This window comes from Bufo gargarizans, chromosome 3 (genome assembly GCF_014858855.1).
Source record: "Bufo gargarizans isolate SCDJY-AF-19 chromosome 3, ASM1485885v1, whole genome shotgun sequence".
In the NCBI taxonomy this organism is placed as follows: Eukaryota; Metazoa; Chordata; class Amphibia; order Anura; family Bufonidae; genus Bufo; species Bufo gargarizans.
The window spans coordinates 464017680-464035106 of record NC_058082.1 but is presented as its reverse complement, the minus strand read 5'-3'; the positions used below and the strand labels follow the sequence as shown (position 1 = coordinate 464035106).

General features: G+C 46.3%; 1 protein-coding gene across 1 annotated transcript in view; it reads left to right on the top strand.

Annotated features, from left to right (window-relative positions):
- The first annotated feature begins 9605 nt into the window (after positions 1-9605).
- The window catches only part of UNC119 (unc-119 lipid binding chaperone), a 76253-nt gene continuing 68431 nt past the window's right edge, over positions 9606-17427 (top strand). Inside the window, exons 1-2 of the mRNA XM_044286667.1 lie at positions 9606-9738; positions 9883-10075. Of these exons, the coding sequence (XP_044142602.1) occupies positions 9910-10075 (166 nt within the window). The 5' untranslated portion in view covers positions 9606-9738; positions 9883-9909. The remainder of the gene's footprint in view (positions 9739-9882; positions 10076-17427) is intronic.

Sequence of the window (17427 nt, the reverse complement as noted above, 5' to 3'; positions counted from 1 at the left end):
TTTTTTGGATGTTGTGACATAGCAAGGGGTTTTGTTTGGGAAGGCAGGTATTTTCCTCCCAACATGGGTGGCTGGACCGATTTCCAGCCAGGTGAGACCGGAGCCGGAGTTTAAGTGCCTGTCCGGGTTTTGGCAGCACCTGGCTGTCCTTTAAATAGGCAGCTGGGCTCAGCAGCTGAGTCTCTGTTTTGGGATCTGAAGCAGGGTGCTGTGCTGGAAGGTTGAGAGCCACATGAGGGCTGCACGCTGGGAAACAGGCCCCTAAAGCCTGCCGTGGACTGCCGGGGATAAAACGGCTAGCAAGGTGACGTGTCTGTTCTATGGACTTTTCACTGTGTGAATTAACATCAAGACTGTAATGAGTAGTTTTCCTTTTGCCTTTTGTGTGAATAAACACTGACATTTTGATTTACAAACTTGTTTTGCCTCTCTACTGCGTTCGCTTACCCTGCCTTCCAGAGCAAATCCTCACAATGCACACGCGTTACATAGGAGATGTGGTGCAGCTAATGTCACTGTCCGCAGCGGACACCGTCTACGGGAAAAAGTACACTGGATGTCAGATATTTTTGGGATGTGCACACGTTACACAGGAGATGTAGCGCAGATAATGTCGCTGTCTGCAGCGGCCTAAGGGTACTTTCACACTAGCGTTTTTATTTTCCGGCACTGATTTCCGTCATAGGGGCTCAATACTGGAAAAGAACTGATCAGTTTTATCCCCATGCATTCTGAATGGAGAGCAATCAGTTCAGGATGCATCAGGATGTCTTCAGTTTAGTCTTTTTGACTCTTCAGGACGGAGATAATACCGCAGCATGCTGCGGTTTTATCTCCGTCAAAAAAACACTTGCCTGAATGCCGGATCCGGCATTTTTTTCCATAGGAATATATTAGTGCCGGATCCGTCCTTCCGGTCTGCACATGCGCAGACCTTTAAAAATGTGGGGGAAAAAAACTGGATCCGTTTTGCCGGATGACACCAGAAAAACGGATCCGGTATTGCAATGCATTTTTCAGACTAATTAGGATCCTGATCAGTCAGAAAAAATGACATGTGTTTGCATACAGTTTGCCTGATCAGGCAGTTCAGGCAACGGAATTGCCTTCCGGAATCAAACAACACAAGTGTGAAAGTACCCTAACTATTGTACGGATGCAGGATGCGCTAAAAATAGATATTGCTTTCACACACAACAGTCCTTAAAAGGACTTTTGGGTCTGTAAAGTTTTAGCAATTTAACCTGCGCTAAAAATATATATTGCTGCTGCCACACACAACAATAGTCCTTAAAAGGACTTTTGGGTCTCCTACAAGTTTTTAAACTACCCAATTTTTTTTTTTTAACTCCCTACACTATATTTCCCTTCTTCAGCACAGCTCTCCCTGACTAACACTTAGCTGAACACGTGTCATCGGGTGCTATATAGCACCCGATGACGCGTTCCGGCCAGCCAATCACTGTAATGCCAGTAACCAACATGGCTACGGCATTATAGTGAAGGGCAGTACTTACCTGCATGTTAAATGGCTGCGTAGCAGCCAACAAACGTGCGGGGAGAAGACACTAGCATTGCGCTCAAGCACATGCGGTATTCGGCCGAATACCGTCATGTGCCGAGCATCGAGCTGCTTGAGCCGAACTGGTGTTCGGCCGAGCGTGCTCGATCAACACTTGTGGTCTGTAACCATGGAAACAAGCAGTGTATAATGTAATAGAAAAATGAATCCAGCCAACAAAGGTAGCAATATGGACAATCACGATACATTAGTAAGTGCAGGGGCAGACTGGCCATAGACCCTATAGGGAAATTTCCCAGTGGGTCTAAGCACAGGGGGCAGCCAGAGTTCCCCTCATGGCCGCCGGCTGGATCCATAATGATCTGATGTTTTCAGCATTAGTTAATGTAGGAGCATCGGTTACTTATACCCCTGGGCGACATCCATAGGTGTCTTCCTTAACTCAACTGTATCATCATCCTCATGGCAGTGATATAGTTGAGTACTCTGAAGTGGTGTCACGCTTCAGTGTGGGAGGGAAACAGCACACCGAGCATAGGAGGGAAGGGGGGAACAGGGAATCAGGCCTGAGAACTAGGGAAGGAAAATGGATACCTCCTAGTGAAAACCCTAACCAAAATTCTGACTGACTACCAGTATAAACAGACCCCAAAGGTAGGTGAATTCATACACAGGAATACCTAGAGTCCTATCTAGCCTTATAAGACCCTGGTACTAATGGCAGGGACGAGACTACCTGTTCCTCCAAAATGAAGGACGGACAGGAGTCTCCCTCAGGCCTAATATAGACAATAGGGAAATGCAACTCACAGAACCCAAACAAAATACAAAAGGGAAAGGAAAGACTTAAAGGGGTTCTTCAGTTTGTTTAACCTCTTAAGGACATAGGGCGTACAGGTACGCCCTTGTGCCCTGGTACTTAAGGACACAGGGCGTACATGTACGCCCTGTGCATTTTCGATCACCGCCGCACGGCGGGCGGTGATCGGAACCCCGTGCCTGCTCAAATCATTGAGCAGGCACTTGGAGCAAATGCGCCGGGGGGTCCGGTGACCCCCCCATGTATGCGATCGCAGAAAACCGCAGGTCAATTCAGACCTGCGGTTTTCTGCGTTTCCGGGTTATTCGGGTCTCTGAAGTCCCGATAACCCGGAACAGGATGGTGATGGTGGTGTGATTTCACCCCACCAATCACCATCCAGCGATCCTGAGTGGTGATGGTGACATCACCACTCAGGATCGCTTTCTGATTGGTCTGTGGGCGGTCCGGCGGCAGATTCAAAAGAGGCAGGCGCTCCTCTCCTCCTCCTTTTGTGTTCCGGAGCCGGAGGAGAGAGGAGCTGCCTGCACGTGTCTGCTGCACCGATCTGCCAGGCCCGATCTGGACCCGATCTGTGCCCCCCAGGACCCCATCAGGTACATAGGGACAGCTAGGGAAAGTTTGGTTTAGGCAGGGAAAAAAAAAGGGAAAGTTAGTTTCTGAACTTTGATTGCATCACCCTAAGTTAGGGTGTCTGGGGTCCACAGCACAGCTGTGTGACCCTAGACCCCCCAGGGGTGCTGCCACTTGCCCCCCCACCCCCTGCCCCCCCCCCCACCTTTTTTGGGGTGCATTTTTTTTTTTTCCGTATACGCTGACTGTGGCCGGCACTTAGTGTCCGGCCACTGTTAGCGCATCGCACACCCCACCGCTGATCAACTTCGGACGGTTGATCAGCGGTTTTGAATTTATTTCCCCACATTTTTTGCCCTTTTTTTAGTTAGTTTATTTTATTTTTTTTCTGTTAGTTTTAGGGTGAGTTCGTGAACACCCGTGCCCCCACACACACGCACACAAAATAAAGAGTTACACACACGCACATATACACGCAGACACACACTCCCCTATGGCCCGCCGGACGTTCTCGGCCGAGGAGGCATACGCCCAGATTGCCTCTGACTCCGAGAGTCCCAGTGAGGATGAGGATGACCCCACATTCCTGTTGTCATCCGCATCCTCCTCATCATCTAGCGATGATGATGAGCCCCCAAGGCGGCGGAGACGCCGCCAGGCGGAGCAAGGGGACCGCCATGTTAGGGACCCTGTGGCCCACACTAGTACGAGCAGCTCTGGGGCTCGTACTGGTTTCCCGGCCCACCAGTTAAATCCACCGGAGCCCCCTGCCGGTGAACTTGTCTGGTGTAGCCCAGAGCGATACGAGCCTGTGATTCCTGATTTTGTAGGCCAATCAGGAATCCAGATTTCCACAGTGGGCTACACTGAATATGACTTTTTTTGTCATTTTTTCAGTGACCCACTGGTAAATCTGATGGTGGAGCAGACGAATCTGTACGCCCAACAGTTCGTCGCTCAACACCCGGGCTCCTTTTTGGCCAGGCCCGGTGGCTGGACGCCGGTCAGTGCAGCCGAAATGAGGATATTTTGGGGCCTCGTGCTGCATATGGGCCTGGTCAAAAAACCCAGTGTCAGGCTGTACTGGAGTGGGGACGTCCTATACCAGGCCCCACTTTACAGTACAGTTATGACACGCTCCCGGTTTGAGGCCATCCGGAAATGTCTGCATTATTCCGATAATGCAGCATGTCCCCCCCGAGGTGATCCTGCCCATGACCGTCTGTACAAGATACGGCCGGTCATCGATCACTTTGGGGCCAAATTCATGGAGGCCTATGTACCTGGAAGAGAGGTCGCGGTTGATGAGTCTCTCATTGCGTTCAAGGGGAGACTCATTTTCCGCCAGTATGTGCCCTCCAAGCGGGCGAGGTATGGCGTGAAGCTATACAAAATTTGTGAGAGTACCTCAGGGTACACTTACAAATTTCGTGTATACGAGGGGCGAGATTCCCGGATTCAACCCCCAGAATGTCCCCCCACTCTGGGTGTTACCGGGAAACTTGTGTGGGACCTTATGTACCCACTGCTGGATAAGGGTTACCACCTTTACGTGGATAACTTTTATACCAGTATCCCCTTGTTCCAGTCCCTTGCCGCCAGATCCACGTCCGCTTGTGGGACCGTGCGGAAAAATCAACGCGGCCTCCCTGCCCACCCCCTCCAGGTACCTATCCCCAGGGGTGAGACCCGTGCCCTTACCACTGGAAACCTGTTGCTGGTCAGGTATAAGGACAAGAGGGATGTCCTTATGCTGTCCACAATTCATGGTAACGGCATCACCCCTGTCCCTGTGCGAGGTACCGCGGCAACGGTCCTCAAGCCCGATTGTATCGTCGCTTACAATCGGTATATGGGAGGAGTTGATCTCCTTGATCAAGTCCTCAAGCCATATAACGCCATGCGCAAAACCCAGGCATGGTACAAAAAAGTTGCGGTCTACTTGGTGCAGGTTGCCATGTACAACTCTTTTGTACTATCCCGAAGCGCTGGCAGCACAGGGACATTCCTCCAGTTCTATGAGGCAGTCCTCAAGGCCCTGATCTTTTCGGACCGGGAAAGAGCAGGCCGGAGTACCTCGGGAACTGTAGGTGCCCGGATCGTCCCTGGCCAACACTTTCCAGGTGTGGTCCCCCATACTGGAAAGAAGGGACGAACCCAAAAAAAGTGCAGAGTGTGTCGCAGGAGGGGGATACGGAAGGACACGACTACTCAGTGCGACACTTGCCCCGATCATCCGGGCCTCTGCATTGACGGTTGCTTCAGGGAGTATCACACTTCCATGGAGTACTAAATTTATATCCCAATTTAGCACTGACATCGGATAAAAAAAAATGGTTCTCAGACTTGAGACACCCAAAAAAACTAAAATAATTTATTAAAAGTAGACATAGGTATTGCCGCGTCGGTAATAATCTCCTCTATAAAAATGCCCCATGACCTAACCCCCCAGATTAACACGGTCCAGAAAAAAAAAAAAAGGTGCAAAAAAAGTTTTTTTTTGTCACCTTACATAATAAAAAGTTTAATAGCAAGCGATCAAAAAGTCATATAGCCCCCAAATTAGTGCCAATAAAACCGTCATCTCATCCCGCAAAAAATGAGCCCCCACATAAGATAATCAGATAAAAAAAAAATAGAAAATGACTCTTAGACTTTAGAGATACAAATTTTTTTTTAGGGTATCAAAAAGGATAATATAGTCTAAAACCTAAATAATTGTAAAAAAAGTTGACTTATTAGGTATCGCCACGTCCGTAAGAATCTCCTCTATAAAAATACCCCATGACCCAACCCCCCAGATTAACACAGTAAAAAAAAATAGGTGCAAAAAAATATTTTTTTTGTCACCTTACATAACAAAAAGTTTAATAGCAAGCGATCAAAAAGTCATATAGCCCCCAAAATAGTGCCAATAAAACCGTCCGCTCATCCTGCAAAAAATTAGCCCCCACATAAGATAATTGGCTAAAAGAAAATTAAAAAAATGACACTTAGACTTTAGAGATACCCAAAAAAAAAATGTTGTATCAAAAAAGATAATATAGTCAAAAACCTAAATAATTGTAAAAAAAAAGTAGACTTATTAGATATTGCCGCGTCCGTAAGAATCTCCTCTATAACAATATCCCATGACCTAACTACCCAGATTAACACGGTTAAAAAAAAAAAAAAAAAAGTGCCAAAACCGCTATTTTTGGCACTTTTCTATTTCAGTCCGTTTTTTCCGGTAACAAAACAAGGGTTAACAACCAAACAAAAGTTAAAATTTATTACCCTGATACTGCAGTTTACAGAAACGCCACATTTGTGGTCGTAAACTGCTGTATCCGTAAAAGGGAGGCCGCAAAAGGAAAGGACCGACATGGTTTCTGGAAGGCCGATTTTGATGGCCTTTTTTATTGACACCATATCCCTTTTGAAGCCCCCCTAGAGTAAAAACTCCCTAAAATTGACCCCATCTAAGAAACTACACCCCTCAAGGTATTCAAAAATGATTATACAAACTTTATTAACCCTTTAGGTGTTCCTCAACAGTTAATGGCAAATGGAGATGAAATATCAGAATTTCTATTTTTGTGTACGGCCACATATTGGGTGTTTCTGTAAACGGCAGAGTCAGGGTAATAAAAATGTAATATAGAGCAACCAAAAATTATATTGCCCTAAAATACTCCCCCAAAAAATGCCACCTTATCCCGTAGTTTCCAAAATGGGGTCACTTTTAGGGAGTTTCGACTCCAGGGGTGCATCAGGGGGGTTGAAACAGGACACGGTGTAAATAAACCGGTCCATAAAAATCAGCCCTCCAAAAACCAAACGGCGCACCTTTCACTCTACGCCCCGCTGTGTGGCCGTACAGTAGTGTACGGCCACATATGGGTGTTTCTGTAAACGGCAGAGTCAGGGTAATAAAGATACAGTCTTGTTTGGCTGTTAACCCTTGCTTTGTTAGTAGAAAACATGGGTTAAAATGGAAAATAAGGCAAAAAAATGAAATTTTCCAATTTCATCCCCATTTGCCAATAACTCTTGTGCAACATCTAAAGGGTTAACGACGTATGTAAAACCAGTTTTGAATACCTTGAGGGGTGTAGTTTCTTAGATGGGGTCACTTTTAGGGAGTTTCTACTCCAGGGGTGCATCAGGGGGCTTCAAATGGGACATGGTGTAAATAAACCGGTCCATAAAAATCAGCCCTCCAAAAACCACACGGCGCACCTTTCACTCTACGCCCCGCTGTGTGGCCGTACAGTAGTTTGCGGCCACATATTGGGTGTTTCTGTAAACGGCAGAGTCAGGGCAATAAAGATACAGTCTTGTTTGGCTGTTAACCCTTGATTTGTTAGTGGAAAACATGGGTTAAAATGGAAAATAAGGCAAAAAAAGAAATTTTCTAATTTCATCCCCATTTGCCAATAACTCTTGTGCAACACCTAAAGGGTTAACGACGTATGTAAAACCAGTTTTGAATACCTTGAGGGGTGTAGTTTCTTAGATGGGGTCACTTTTAGGGAGTTTCTACTCTAGGGGTGCATCAGGGGGCTTCAAATGGGACATGGTGTAAATAAACCAGTCCATAAAAATCAACCTTCCAAAAACCATACGGCGCACCTTTCACTCTACGCCCCGCTGTGTGGCCGTACAGTAGTTTACGGCCACATATTGGGTGTTTCTGTAAACTGCAGAGTCAGGGCAATAAAGATACAGTCTTGTTTGGCTGTTAACCCTTGCTTTGTTAGTGGAAAAAATGGGTAAAAATGAAATATTAGACAGAAAAATGAAATTCTCAAATTTCATCCCCATTTGCCAATAACTCTTGTGCAACACCTAAAGGGTTAACAACATATGTAAAATCACTTTTGAATACCTTGAGGGGTGTAGTTTCTTAGATGGGGTCATTTTTGGGTGGTTTCTATTATGTAAGCCTCGCAAAGCGACTTCAGACCTGAAATGGTCCCTAAAAATTTAGTTTTTGTAAATTTCAGAAAAATTTCAAGATTTGCTCCTAAACTTTTAAGCCTTATAACATCCCCAAAAAATAAAATATCATTCCCAAAATAATTCACACATGAAGTAGACATATGGGGAATGTAAAGTCATCACAATTTTTTGGGGTATTACTATGTATTACAGAAGTAGAGAAACTGAAACTTTGAAATTTGCTAATTTTTCAAAATTTTTGATAAATTTGGTATTTTTTGGTGCAAAAAAAAATATTTTTTTGACTTAATTTTACTAGTGTCATGAAGTACAATATGTGACGAAAAAACAATGTCAGAACGGCCTGGATAAGTCAAAGCGTTTTAAAGTTATCAGCACTTAAAGTGACACTGGTCAGATTTGCAAAAAATGGCCTGGTCCTAAGGTGTAAAAAGGCTGTGTCCTTAAGGGGTTAAACTAATGATCTATTCTCTGGATAGATCATCAGCATCTGATCGGCGGGCGTCCAAAACCCGGGACCCTCACCGATCAGCTGTTTGAGAAGACAGCGGTGCTCCAGGAGCGCAGCGGCCTTCTCACTGTTTACCGTAGGCCCAGTGACGTCACGACTAGTATCAACTGGCCTGGGTGGGGCTAAGCTCCATTCAAGTGAACAGAGCTTAGCCCCGCCCAGGCCAGTTGATACTAGTCGTGACGTCACTGGGCCTGCGGTAAACAGCGAGAAGGCCGCGGCACTACTGGAGCGCCGCTGCCTTCTCAAACAGCTGATCGGCAGGTGTCCCGGGTGTCGGACCCCCACCGATCAGATGCTGATCATCTATCCAGAGGATAGATCATCAGTTTAAACAAACTGCAGAACCCCTTTAACTTCAAAGGAGCAATGTAAGCACGAGGAACTCAGCCAAGATCCAACTACAATCTATACAAAGGTCCAAACAGAAGCTATAAACCGCACAGCATGCTGGGAGAAGCAACTATAAATAAGGAAGGTTAAATGAGGTAAGGGATGTGGCCATTACCAGAAACAACACAGACACCTATCGGTCAGATCAAACCACGTGTTGCCAGTCTCACAGATCTCCTGCCACCTGTCGCGGGAACGTCCGTGACAAGTGGGTGGCAGTACTTTATGCTGCACTGTAGTATTTGGTTCTTCTGGGGTGGTATTTTGTTCTGCACTATTGTATAGCTGGCCCGCCTACTTCACGCTGGATCCATCTATGACATGGGGCCACTTTAAAGGGGTTATCCAAGGCTATAAACTGCCCCCCCATAAGCCGGGCCCCTCACAGTGAAACTACTTACCTGGCTCCTGGTCCCTGCACCGCCGCTGCTTCTCCCCGTAGTGGGGAGCGGAAACCAGGTAAGTATATTCAGTGTGAGGGGCCCGACTTATGGGGGGACAGTTTATAACCTTGGATAACCCCTTTACGTCCCTAAGTGCCTTTTTATTAACTTTCCCTATGTAACAAATGCCACTTTCTAAAGTGACACAACCCCTTTAAAGTGTTAAAAAAGGATGAAAACTTTCCCCCCAAAAAAGAGGCATTTTTAGGACCTCATACATTCCTTTTCCGGGCTCCACAGGTGGAGCTCCCCTCTCATTCTCGTCCCCTCAGGTAAGTCGGCCGCTGTATCTTTCTGCAGCCTCCGGAGCCGCGCATCATTATCACCCTGTCACAACAGCTCCATTGTTCTTCCCCATCAGCCAATCACAGGGCCCCATGTCCTTCCCAGGGCCCTCCGCCTCCTGCCCGTTCCTATAACGTTCACCTCCCCGTGTATCACCCAGTTACTATGTTATTATCCTAGCTGCCCACTTCTGAGGCGGGCGGGCGCAGGCGTGCGTACAAGTCAGAGACAAATCCTGCCAGCACAGGTGGGCGTCCGGCTGTGTTTTTTGCGTTTGATGCACACGCTCCGGATTAGAAGTGGATCGGGCGGGCGGGTGACTGGGATCCACCTCCTCACTTCTGCGCTCTTGTCAATCTCTCGCTCTCCGTGTCTTGCTTACTTCCTCCAGGCTGTCGGTCGGTTCCTTCCCCGGAGAATGAGCTCTTCCTCCCTGGGCACTGACACTCTCCCCGGCAGCAGAACGCAGGAGGGCAGCATGAAGGTGAAGCAGAGCGGCGGGCAGGTGGTGGCGGAGGAGCAGCTGCTCAGGAAGCCGCACATCTCTCCGGAGGATGTGCTCCTCTTGCAGAAGATCACGGCCGGTCAGTGCATCCTCCTCCAGCCATGGCGCAGGCGTCCTTCTAGCCATAGCCGGGTATTCTGCTCAGGGCATGGCAGACATTATTCATCTTGGCATCTGCTTTACCTGTTGAGAAGGGACCTAAAGCTGCTGGGCAAAGGGGGCAGGTGCCCTTGGGCCTCTCTCCCCCTAACACTAATTTTATAGTAGCCATATGGGCATTAGGTAGAGGTAGTGCTGATATACAAGCTCTATATGGCGGTATTATGTCAGCACCTTATGTTACGGTTTATTGTAGGCCTCATATTGTGGCGAGTATAGTATGTATGTAGTGTACGTGTTTTATACTTTTATGCTGTGTATAGTCTATATGTTTGCCCCGGGGTCCCTATGGACCTTGATCCGTTTATGTACATAGTAATTGAGGATGGTCGATTTGATCCGGTTTATTCACATGCCGCAGTTTTGTTGCAGAAATTTCACCGTCTGACACTTCACTTCACCAGAACACGGTTCATTCAGGGATAGTGTTGAGCGAACTTGTTTTTTAAGTTCTACGTCCAAAGTTTGGGTTTCGGGTTATCGAAGAATCCCGATATGGATTCCGCTACCACGGACCATAACGGAATTTGGAATCCATAAGGGGATTCTTCGATAACCCGAACTTTGGGCGCAGAACTTTAAAAACCGGATTCGCTCAACACTATTTGGGGACTTTTGTGAACCGTGAATGAGACAGTGTCAGAAATTTCTGCAACCAGTCTGCCACGTGCGACTGTGCCCATATTATAGAAGTGATATGACTTGAGGTATGTCCACGTGGCGTGGATTTGTCTGCATCAGATCCGCAGCGTTGTACAGTGCCAGCGACGCAGATGAGATTTTATTACTTCATCTGCACGCTGCGTAATAATCTGCAGCGTCAATTGACCTGCGGTGTGGATTTATGATGCGGATCTCTGCCGTGGGTTTTCCAACGGAGGGGGTGAAATCCACAGGTGTTACCACAGAAAAACCACATGGGCAGCCTGCGCTCTTTCCGCGGTGTTGGCTGCAGTTTTTGCCGCTGATCCCCACGTACCCTCGTAGTTAATCTGCTGTGGTACAAGCAGTCCACAGTAATTGATCGCTGTAGGTGTATTTGAGGTTAGTTTTTTTTTTTTTTAGACTGGAGTTGCTATGTGCACCTGCACTAAATGTGTAAAAATGGCGCACGGTAATAATACATTTGGTGCAAGTGCTATGTAGTTGCGCCTATTTCAGTAAGGCCTCTTGCACACAAACGTATTCAGTGTCCGTTCCGTTTTTTTTGCGGACTGTATACAGAACCATTCATTTCAATGGGTCTGCAAAAAAAAAAAAACGGAAGGTACTCCGTGTGCATTCCGTTTCTGTATTTCCGTTACGCAAAAAAATAGAACGTGTCTTATTTTTGTCCGCATTACGGACAAAGATAGGACTGTTCTATTAGGGGCCAGCTTTTCCGTTCCGCAAAATACAGAATGCACACGGATGTCATCTGTATTTTTTGCGGATCCGTTTTCTGCAGACCGCAAAATACCTACAGTCATGTGCACGAGGCCCAAAAGTGTACACCTGGAGTGTTTTTGCATCTTTTTACAAAAGTTGTACTTCTCAAAGTAACAAAAGTCTCAAGTCACAAAAATGATTTACTCTGAAATTCTGACTACATCTGTGCTGGAAGGCACAATGCTAAAAAATTTGCAATATTTTTTCGCAAGTGACCACAAAAAAAGTTGCGAAACCCCTACTTGTGACTTTTTGAAGCCAGAATTGTGGCGTACAGGGTTTAATAAACTCAACCTAATGAGCGTAATATAATCCTATTCTGCAGGGGGTAAAACTTTAACGGACCAGTTCTTTTGTTTTGAAAGGGTAACTTTAATCTAAACCTAAAAATTCTGTTGTGTCGCAGTCCTGGCGGTTCAGGAGGTGAGGATGTGGGGAGTTGTTTTGGGGGCTTTTAATAAGGCCCTATTGACACAACCGTATTTTTGGTTGACCTATTTTGAAGATTGGCTGTGGACCCACTCATTTCACTGGGTCCGTAAAAAATTCGGACACCACATCCGTGTGCTGTCTGCCTCTGTATGGCCGTTCCACAGTCCCATAAAGAAGATAGAACATGTTCTAATCTTGTCCGTTTTGCAGACAGAATAGGCATTGTGACAATGGATGGATCCGCAAAAAAAAATAATGGATGCAACACAGATGCCACACGGACGACTTTCGTATTTTTTACGGATCTGCGTTTTGCAGACTGCAAAATACATCTGGTCGTGTGACTGCACCCTGATGGAGATGGTATTTAGTTGTCCCTCACTTGTGACCACAGGGTTTCCTCAGTGTCCGTGGGATAACATCTGCAGTGTAAGGGTACGTTCACACTTTGAAAACTGTGCCGCCATACCTATTAAACAATCAAACTAATCAGCAAAGTGGTAGCACGAAGAAGAACACATTATTAGGTTGTTGCAGGGATTCTTTATTGGGAGAATCCTTCCAGTGCAAGTAGAAGGGGTAAATAGGGTACCTTAGACGGCCGTCCTAAAACATGTATATATTGTGAAATGGGGGGTACTATCTCTCCTAAGGGAGAGAGCGCCTTAATCAGTGTGAGGAGACTTATAGGCCATACATGCTCCTCTGGAATTCTGGGAGGAAAGGGATGCTCTCAACAAGCTCTGCCTCTAATGCCACCAGATGTAAGGCAGCTATCCTGTAAGTCAATGTTCAGCTCTTTAACTAAGCCTTGAGACATACAAGGAGAGATAGTACACCCCTAACCCTGACAGGCCTCTCGCCCAGTCAAGCCAGTACTCTCTGCTCTGCACTGATGAGGGGCAATCACCCCGAAACAGCTGTCTGCAGATGGGGTGCTGGCTTATTTAATATCCAATGTCTCAAGGCTTAGTTAAAGAGCTGAACATTGAATTATAGGATAGCTGGTGGTATTAGAGGCAGAGCTTGTTAAGAGCTCATTTGCAGTCCCTTTCCTCCTATATTGTGAAGTGAAATGTATGGTTTGTTGGCTGAATTGTGGGAATTTTCCCTAGGACAGGCCATCGATGTGTGTTCAGTGGGGTCTGGCTTTGCATTGACCGATTTCTGGTGTCTTCGGCCATCGTTTACAGGGGTATCCTGGTTATGTAAAGTTATCCCTTATCCACGGGATAGCGGCTCTCACTATTAGCTCGGTGGGGGACCCGCATGAGAATAGGGACCTTGTACTCTGGAATTCTCTATAGGATTGCATTAGTATCATGTGTAAATGGGAGTGTGAGGGTTTGGGATCTGGTTGATTCTATAGGCGGTCTTACTCTGGACTCCGTCAAACATTTCTAGTGACAGGAATCTTGTTGCTGTGCCAAAGGGGTTTGGGGACTCGAAAGTGCTGAGATCCACTGAAATTTAAAACGAATAGGTGTGACATTTTATAACTTGATACATTTAGGGTAAATTCACGTGCAGCTGTCTCCGCAAATGTTGCAGAAACAACTCTATTCACATCTTTGTTTTGTTTTAGACCTTTTTACCCCAAATTTGCAGCATGTGAGTTTACGGTTAGGCCATATGCACACAGTGCGTATTAGGCTACTTTCACACTGGCGTTTTGGCTTTCCGTTTGCGAGATCCGTTCAGGGCTCTCGCAGGCGGTCCAAAACGGATCAGTTTTGCCCTAATGCATTCTGAATGGAAAAGGATCCGCTCAGAATGCATCAGTTTCTCTCCATTCCGCTCTGGAGGCAGACACCAAAACGCTGCCTGCCTGACAAAGCGGAGCCAAACGGATCCGTCCTGGTACACAATGTAAGTCAATGGGAACGGCTCCGTTTTCTCTGACACAATTTGACACAATACATAGAAAACTGATTCGTCCTCCGTTGACTTTCAATGGAGTTCATGACGGATCCGTCTTGGCTATGTTACAGATAATACCGGATCCGTTCATGACGGATGCATGCGGTAGTATTATTGTAACGGATCAGTTTTTGCAGATCCATGACGGATCCGCCCCCCAAAACGCTGGTGTGAAAGAAGCCTTACATGCGTTTTTTTTTACACTGCGAATCTGCAGTTATACAGTACCAGCTAAGTAGATGAGATTTTCGAAATCTTATCTACATGGTGCGAAATGGGTCCACACAGTAAATTAATCTGTATAGCTGGATTTTCAATTCCTATTTCACCCTTTGCAATGCAAATGGTGAGATCTGGGGTAACTCCACACCAAAATCCAGCAAGTAACACATGAAGGATTTGGTGCAGAAAAGTGGCGAAACCTGTGCGGGTAGTCGGCACACGCGTCTGCCGGCCATTTTTGTTTTATTCTGATGTGTCTTGACCGCGAGTTAAGTGACTCGAACTCGCAGCGTCTTAGAGATCTATGATGCTATGAGTTCGGGTCAGTTAATCCGCAGTCAGACCATGACACATCTGACTAAGGGCTCATTCAGGCGACCATATGAATGAGTCCGCATCTATTACGCAATTTGTCAGAACGGGTGCGGACGCATTCATTTCTGTTCCGCGGCCCCGCAGAAAATATAGAGCATGTCCAGCATTTCTATCATAGTGCCAGCCATGTGCGGTCCGCAAATTGCGGAACGCACGCAGGCCGGTATCTGTGTTTTGCAGAACCAGCAATTTACAGATATCTGAATCTGTCCTTCGGTGGATCCCCTATTGACTGCTATAATGTGTTTTTACCATTACTTCTACACGTCAACGTCTCAAGATGCTTTAGCAATGATGATTGAACATTAAAGGGAGATGAAGGGAAACAAGATTATTTATTCTGTTTCTACCCGAGGGAAACGCTGACCTGATAGTACAGTCTGGATTTGGTAGCGTTTAATCTGCTACTTATTCTCTGTTGCTTAGATGTAATTGTTCATGGTTTAATGTGCCCTTGCCTTCCCCAGGCATTGTATGGTAGCAGTTTTTGTCTTATTCTCTATGCCCGTCTAGAGTGGGCCTACATGCCTAGTGCCAGGGAGATTAAGGGATTACCCATGCTAATCTGGTTGAGGGTTCCCATAGTATATCAGAGGAGTTAAAGGATTTTCCTTTTATACACCAGCCCCTTATAGGTAATTCAGGATACACGTGCCGCCTGTAGGAGGGACATATCTATCAAAGGAGGAGGCATCCACAGTCTTTACCTAAGAGTCCAGGGAGGCATGCTTTGTATTAATTGAGGCCTTGAGTCCATTTTCTTCTTCACTAGTTGTGTGTTTTTAAAAATTTTATTACATTTTTGGCCACTGGTCCATGTCATTGATGACGTCCTTGACAAAGACGATCAGTGTTTTATTCGTGAAGATGTCTGTGAAGGCTTCGTCTTTGCTCCTTGTGTCCTTTTTTGCCCCCGGTCCATTGATTTGATTGTATGTATTCACACATCTTTGCCTTTCCACTGACCATGGAAAAGCTGCATTAGATTATTATTTTGAAACAGGGATTGTCCAACTAAAGCCTTAAGGCGGGTTTACATGACCCAATTGTCGGGCAGATTATTGGGGATAAATGTCTAGATGAACACTAGTTCCCGATAATCTGCTTGTCTAAATGTGGAGAAGATCACCGATCGAGACGCTCGATCATCAGAGGAAACAATTGTTCATGCTGACACCTTAATTATTGTTTCTGGGCAGCAGGTCTTGCGGTGTGAACAGCACTCCGCAGCCCAGAAACAGTGAATCTGTATGGGGACGAGCAATCGCAGTCGCCGTCTCTCGTCCTCATATAGCGGAGGTGATCACCTCTACTGACGAGCAGACGACTGTCGGAAAGGAACGCTTCCTTCCAGACAATTATGTGCTAAATCTCTCCATGTAAATGCAGCATTAGGCTGAGTTCACACGGGCGTTGCGGGAAAAGGTGCGTTGCGGGAACATTGTAATTCGTTTTGCACTTGCGTGAGAAAAATCGGCATTGTTTGGTACCCGAACTTTTTCACAGAAGTTCGGGTTTGGGTTAGGTATTCTGTAGATTGTATTATTTTCCTTTATAACATGGGTATAAGGGAAAATAATAGCATTCTGAATACAGAATGCATAGTACAATAGGGCTGGAGGGGTTAAAAATAATAATTAAACTCACCTTAATCCACTTGCTCGCGCAGCCGGCATCTCTTCTGTCTTTTTTCTTTTTTGCTGTGTGCAGGAAAAGGACCTGTGGTGACGTCACTCCGGTCATCACATGATCCATCACCATGGTAAAAGTTCATGTGATGACCGGATAAACCATGTTATAAGGGAAAATAATAATGATCGGGTCTCCATCCCGATCGTCTCCTAGCAACCGTGCGTGAAAATCACACCGCATCCGCACTTGCGTGCGGATGCTTGTGATTTTCACGCAGCCCCATTCACTTCTGTGGGGCCTGCGTTGCGTGATAAACGCACAATATAGAGCATGCTGCGATTTTTAACGCAACGCATAAGTGATGTGTGAACTTCGCCGCTCATGTGCACAGCCCCATAGAAATGAATGGGTCCAGATTCAGTGCGGGTGCAATGCGTTCACCTCCCGCATTGCACCCGTGCGGAATACTCGCCCGTGTGAACTCAGCCTAAGGCCTCATGCACACGAAGGTATTTTTTCATGGTCCGCAAAACGGGGTTCCGTTGTTCCGTGATCCGTTTCCATGTGTCTTCCTTGATTTTTGGAGGATCACCAGACATGAAGGCAAGTGAAAAAAAATCTAAGTCAAGTTTGCCTTGCAAATGATAGGGAAAAAATGGACACGGATCACGGACGCGGATGACAATCTTGTGTGCCTCCGTGTTTTTTCACGGACCCATTGACTTCGAACCGTTGTCCGTGAAAAAAATAGGACAGGTCATATTTTTTTGACGGATCACGGACGCGGATGACAAACGGTGCATTAGCCGAGTATTCCACGGACCCATTGAAAGTCAATGGGTCCGCAGAAAATCACGGAAAACTGAACAGCGGACACGGGACACAACAACGGTCATGTGCATGAGGCCTTAGCCTGCTTTTACACGTTCACGGTTTGGTCAGTGTTTGATCAGTGATTTCCATCAATGATTGTAACCAAAACCAGGTGTGGGTCAGAAACACAACAGGAGCAAATCTTTCCATTACACCTTATCTCTGTGTAACCTCCATTCCTGGTTTTGGGTCTCAATCACTGATGGAAATCACTGACTTTAGTTAAAAGCAGCCATAGGGCTGTATTACAGCAAAGGATTTTTCTTTCCTTCCCAGCAATCGCCTGCTCATTAGTGGAGGAGAGCGCTGCTATTACATACAGCGGTCTCCTCCTCAGTATGGGGTGGAGCGATCGCTTATGCCATCCCTCGTCCCCATACTGACTTGTTA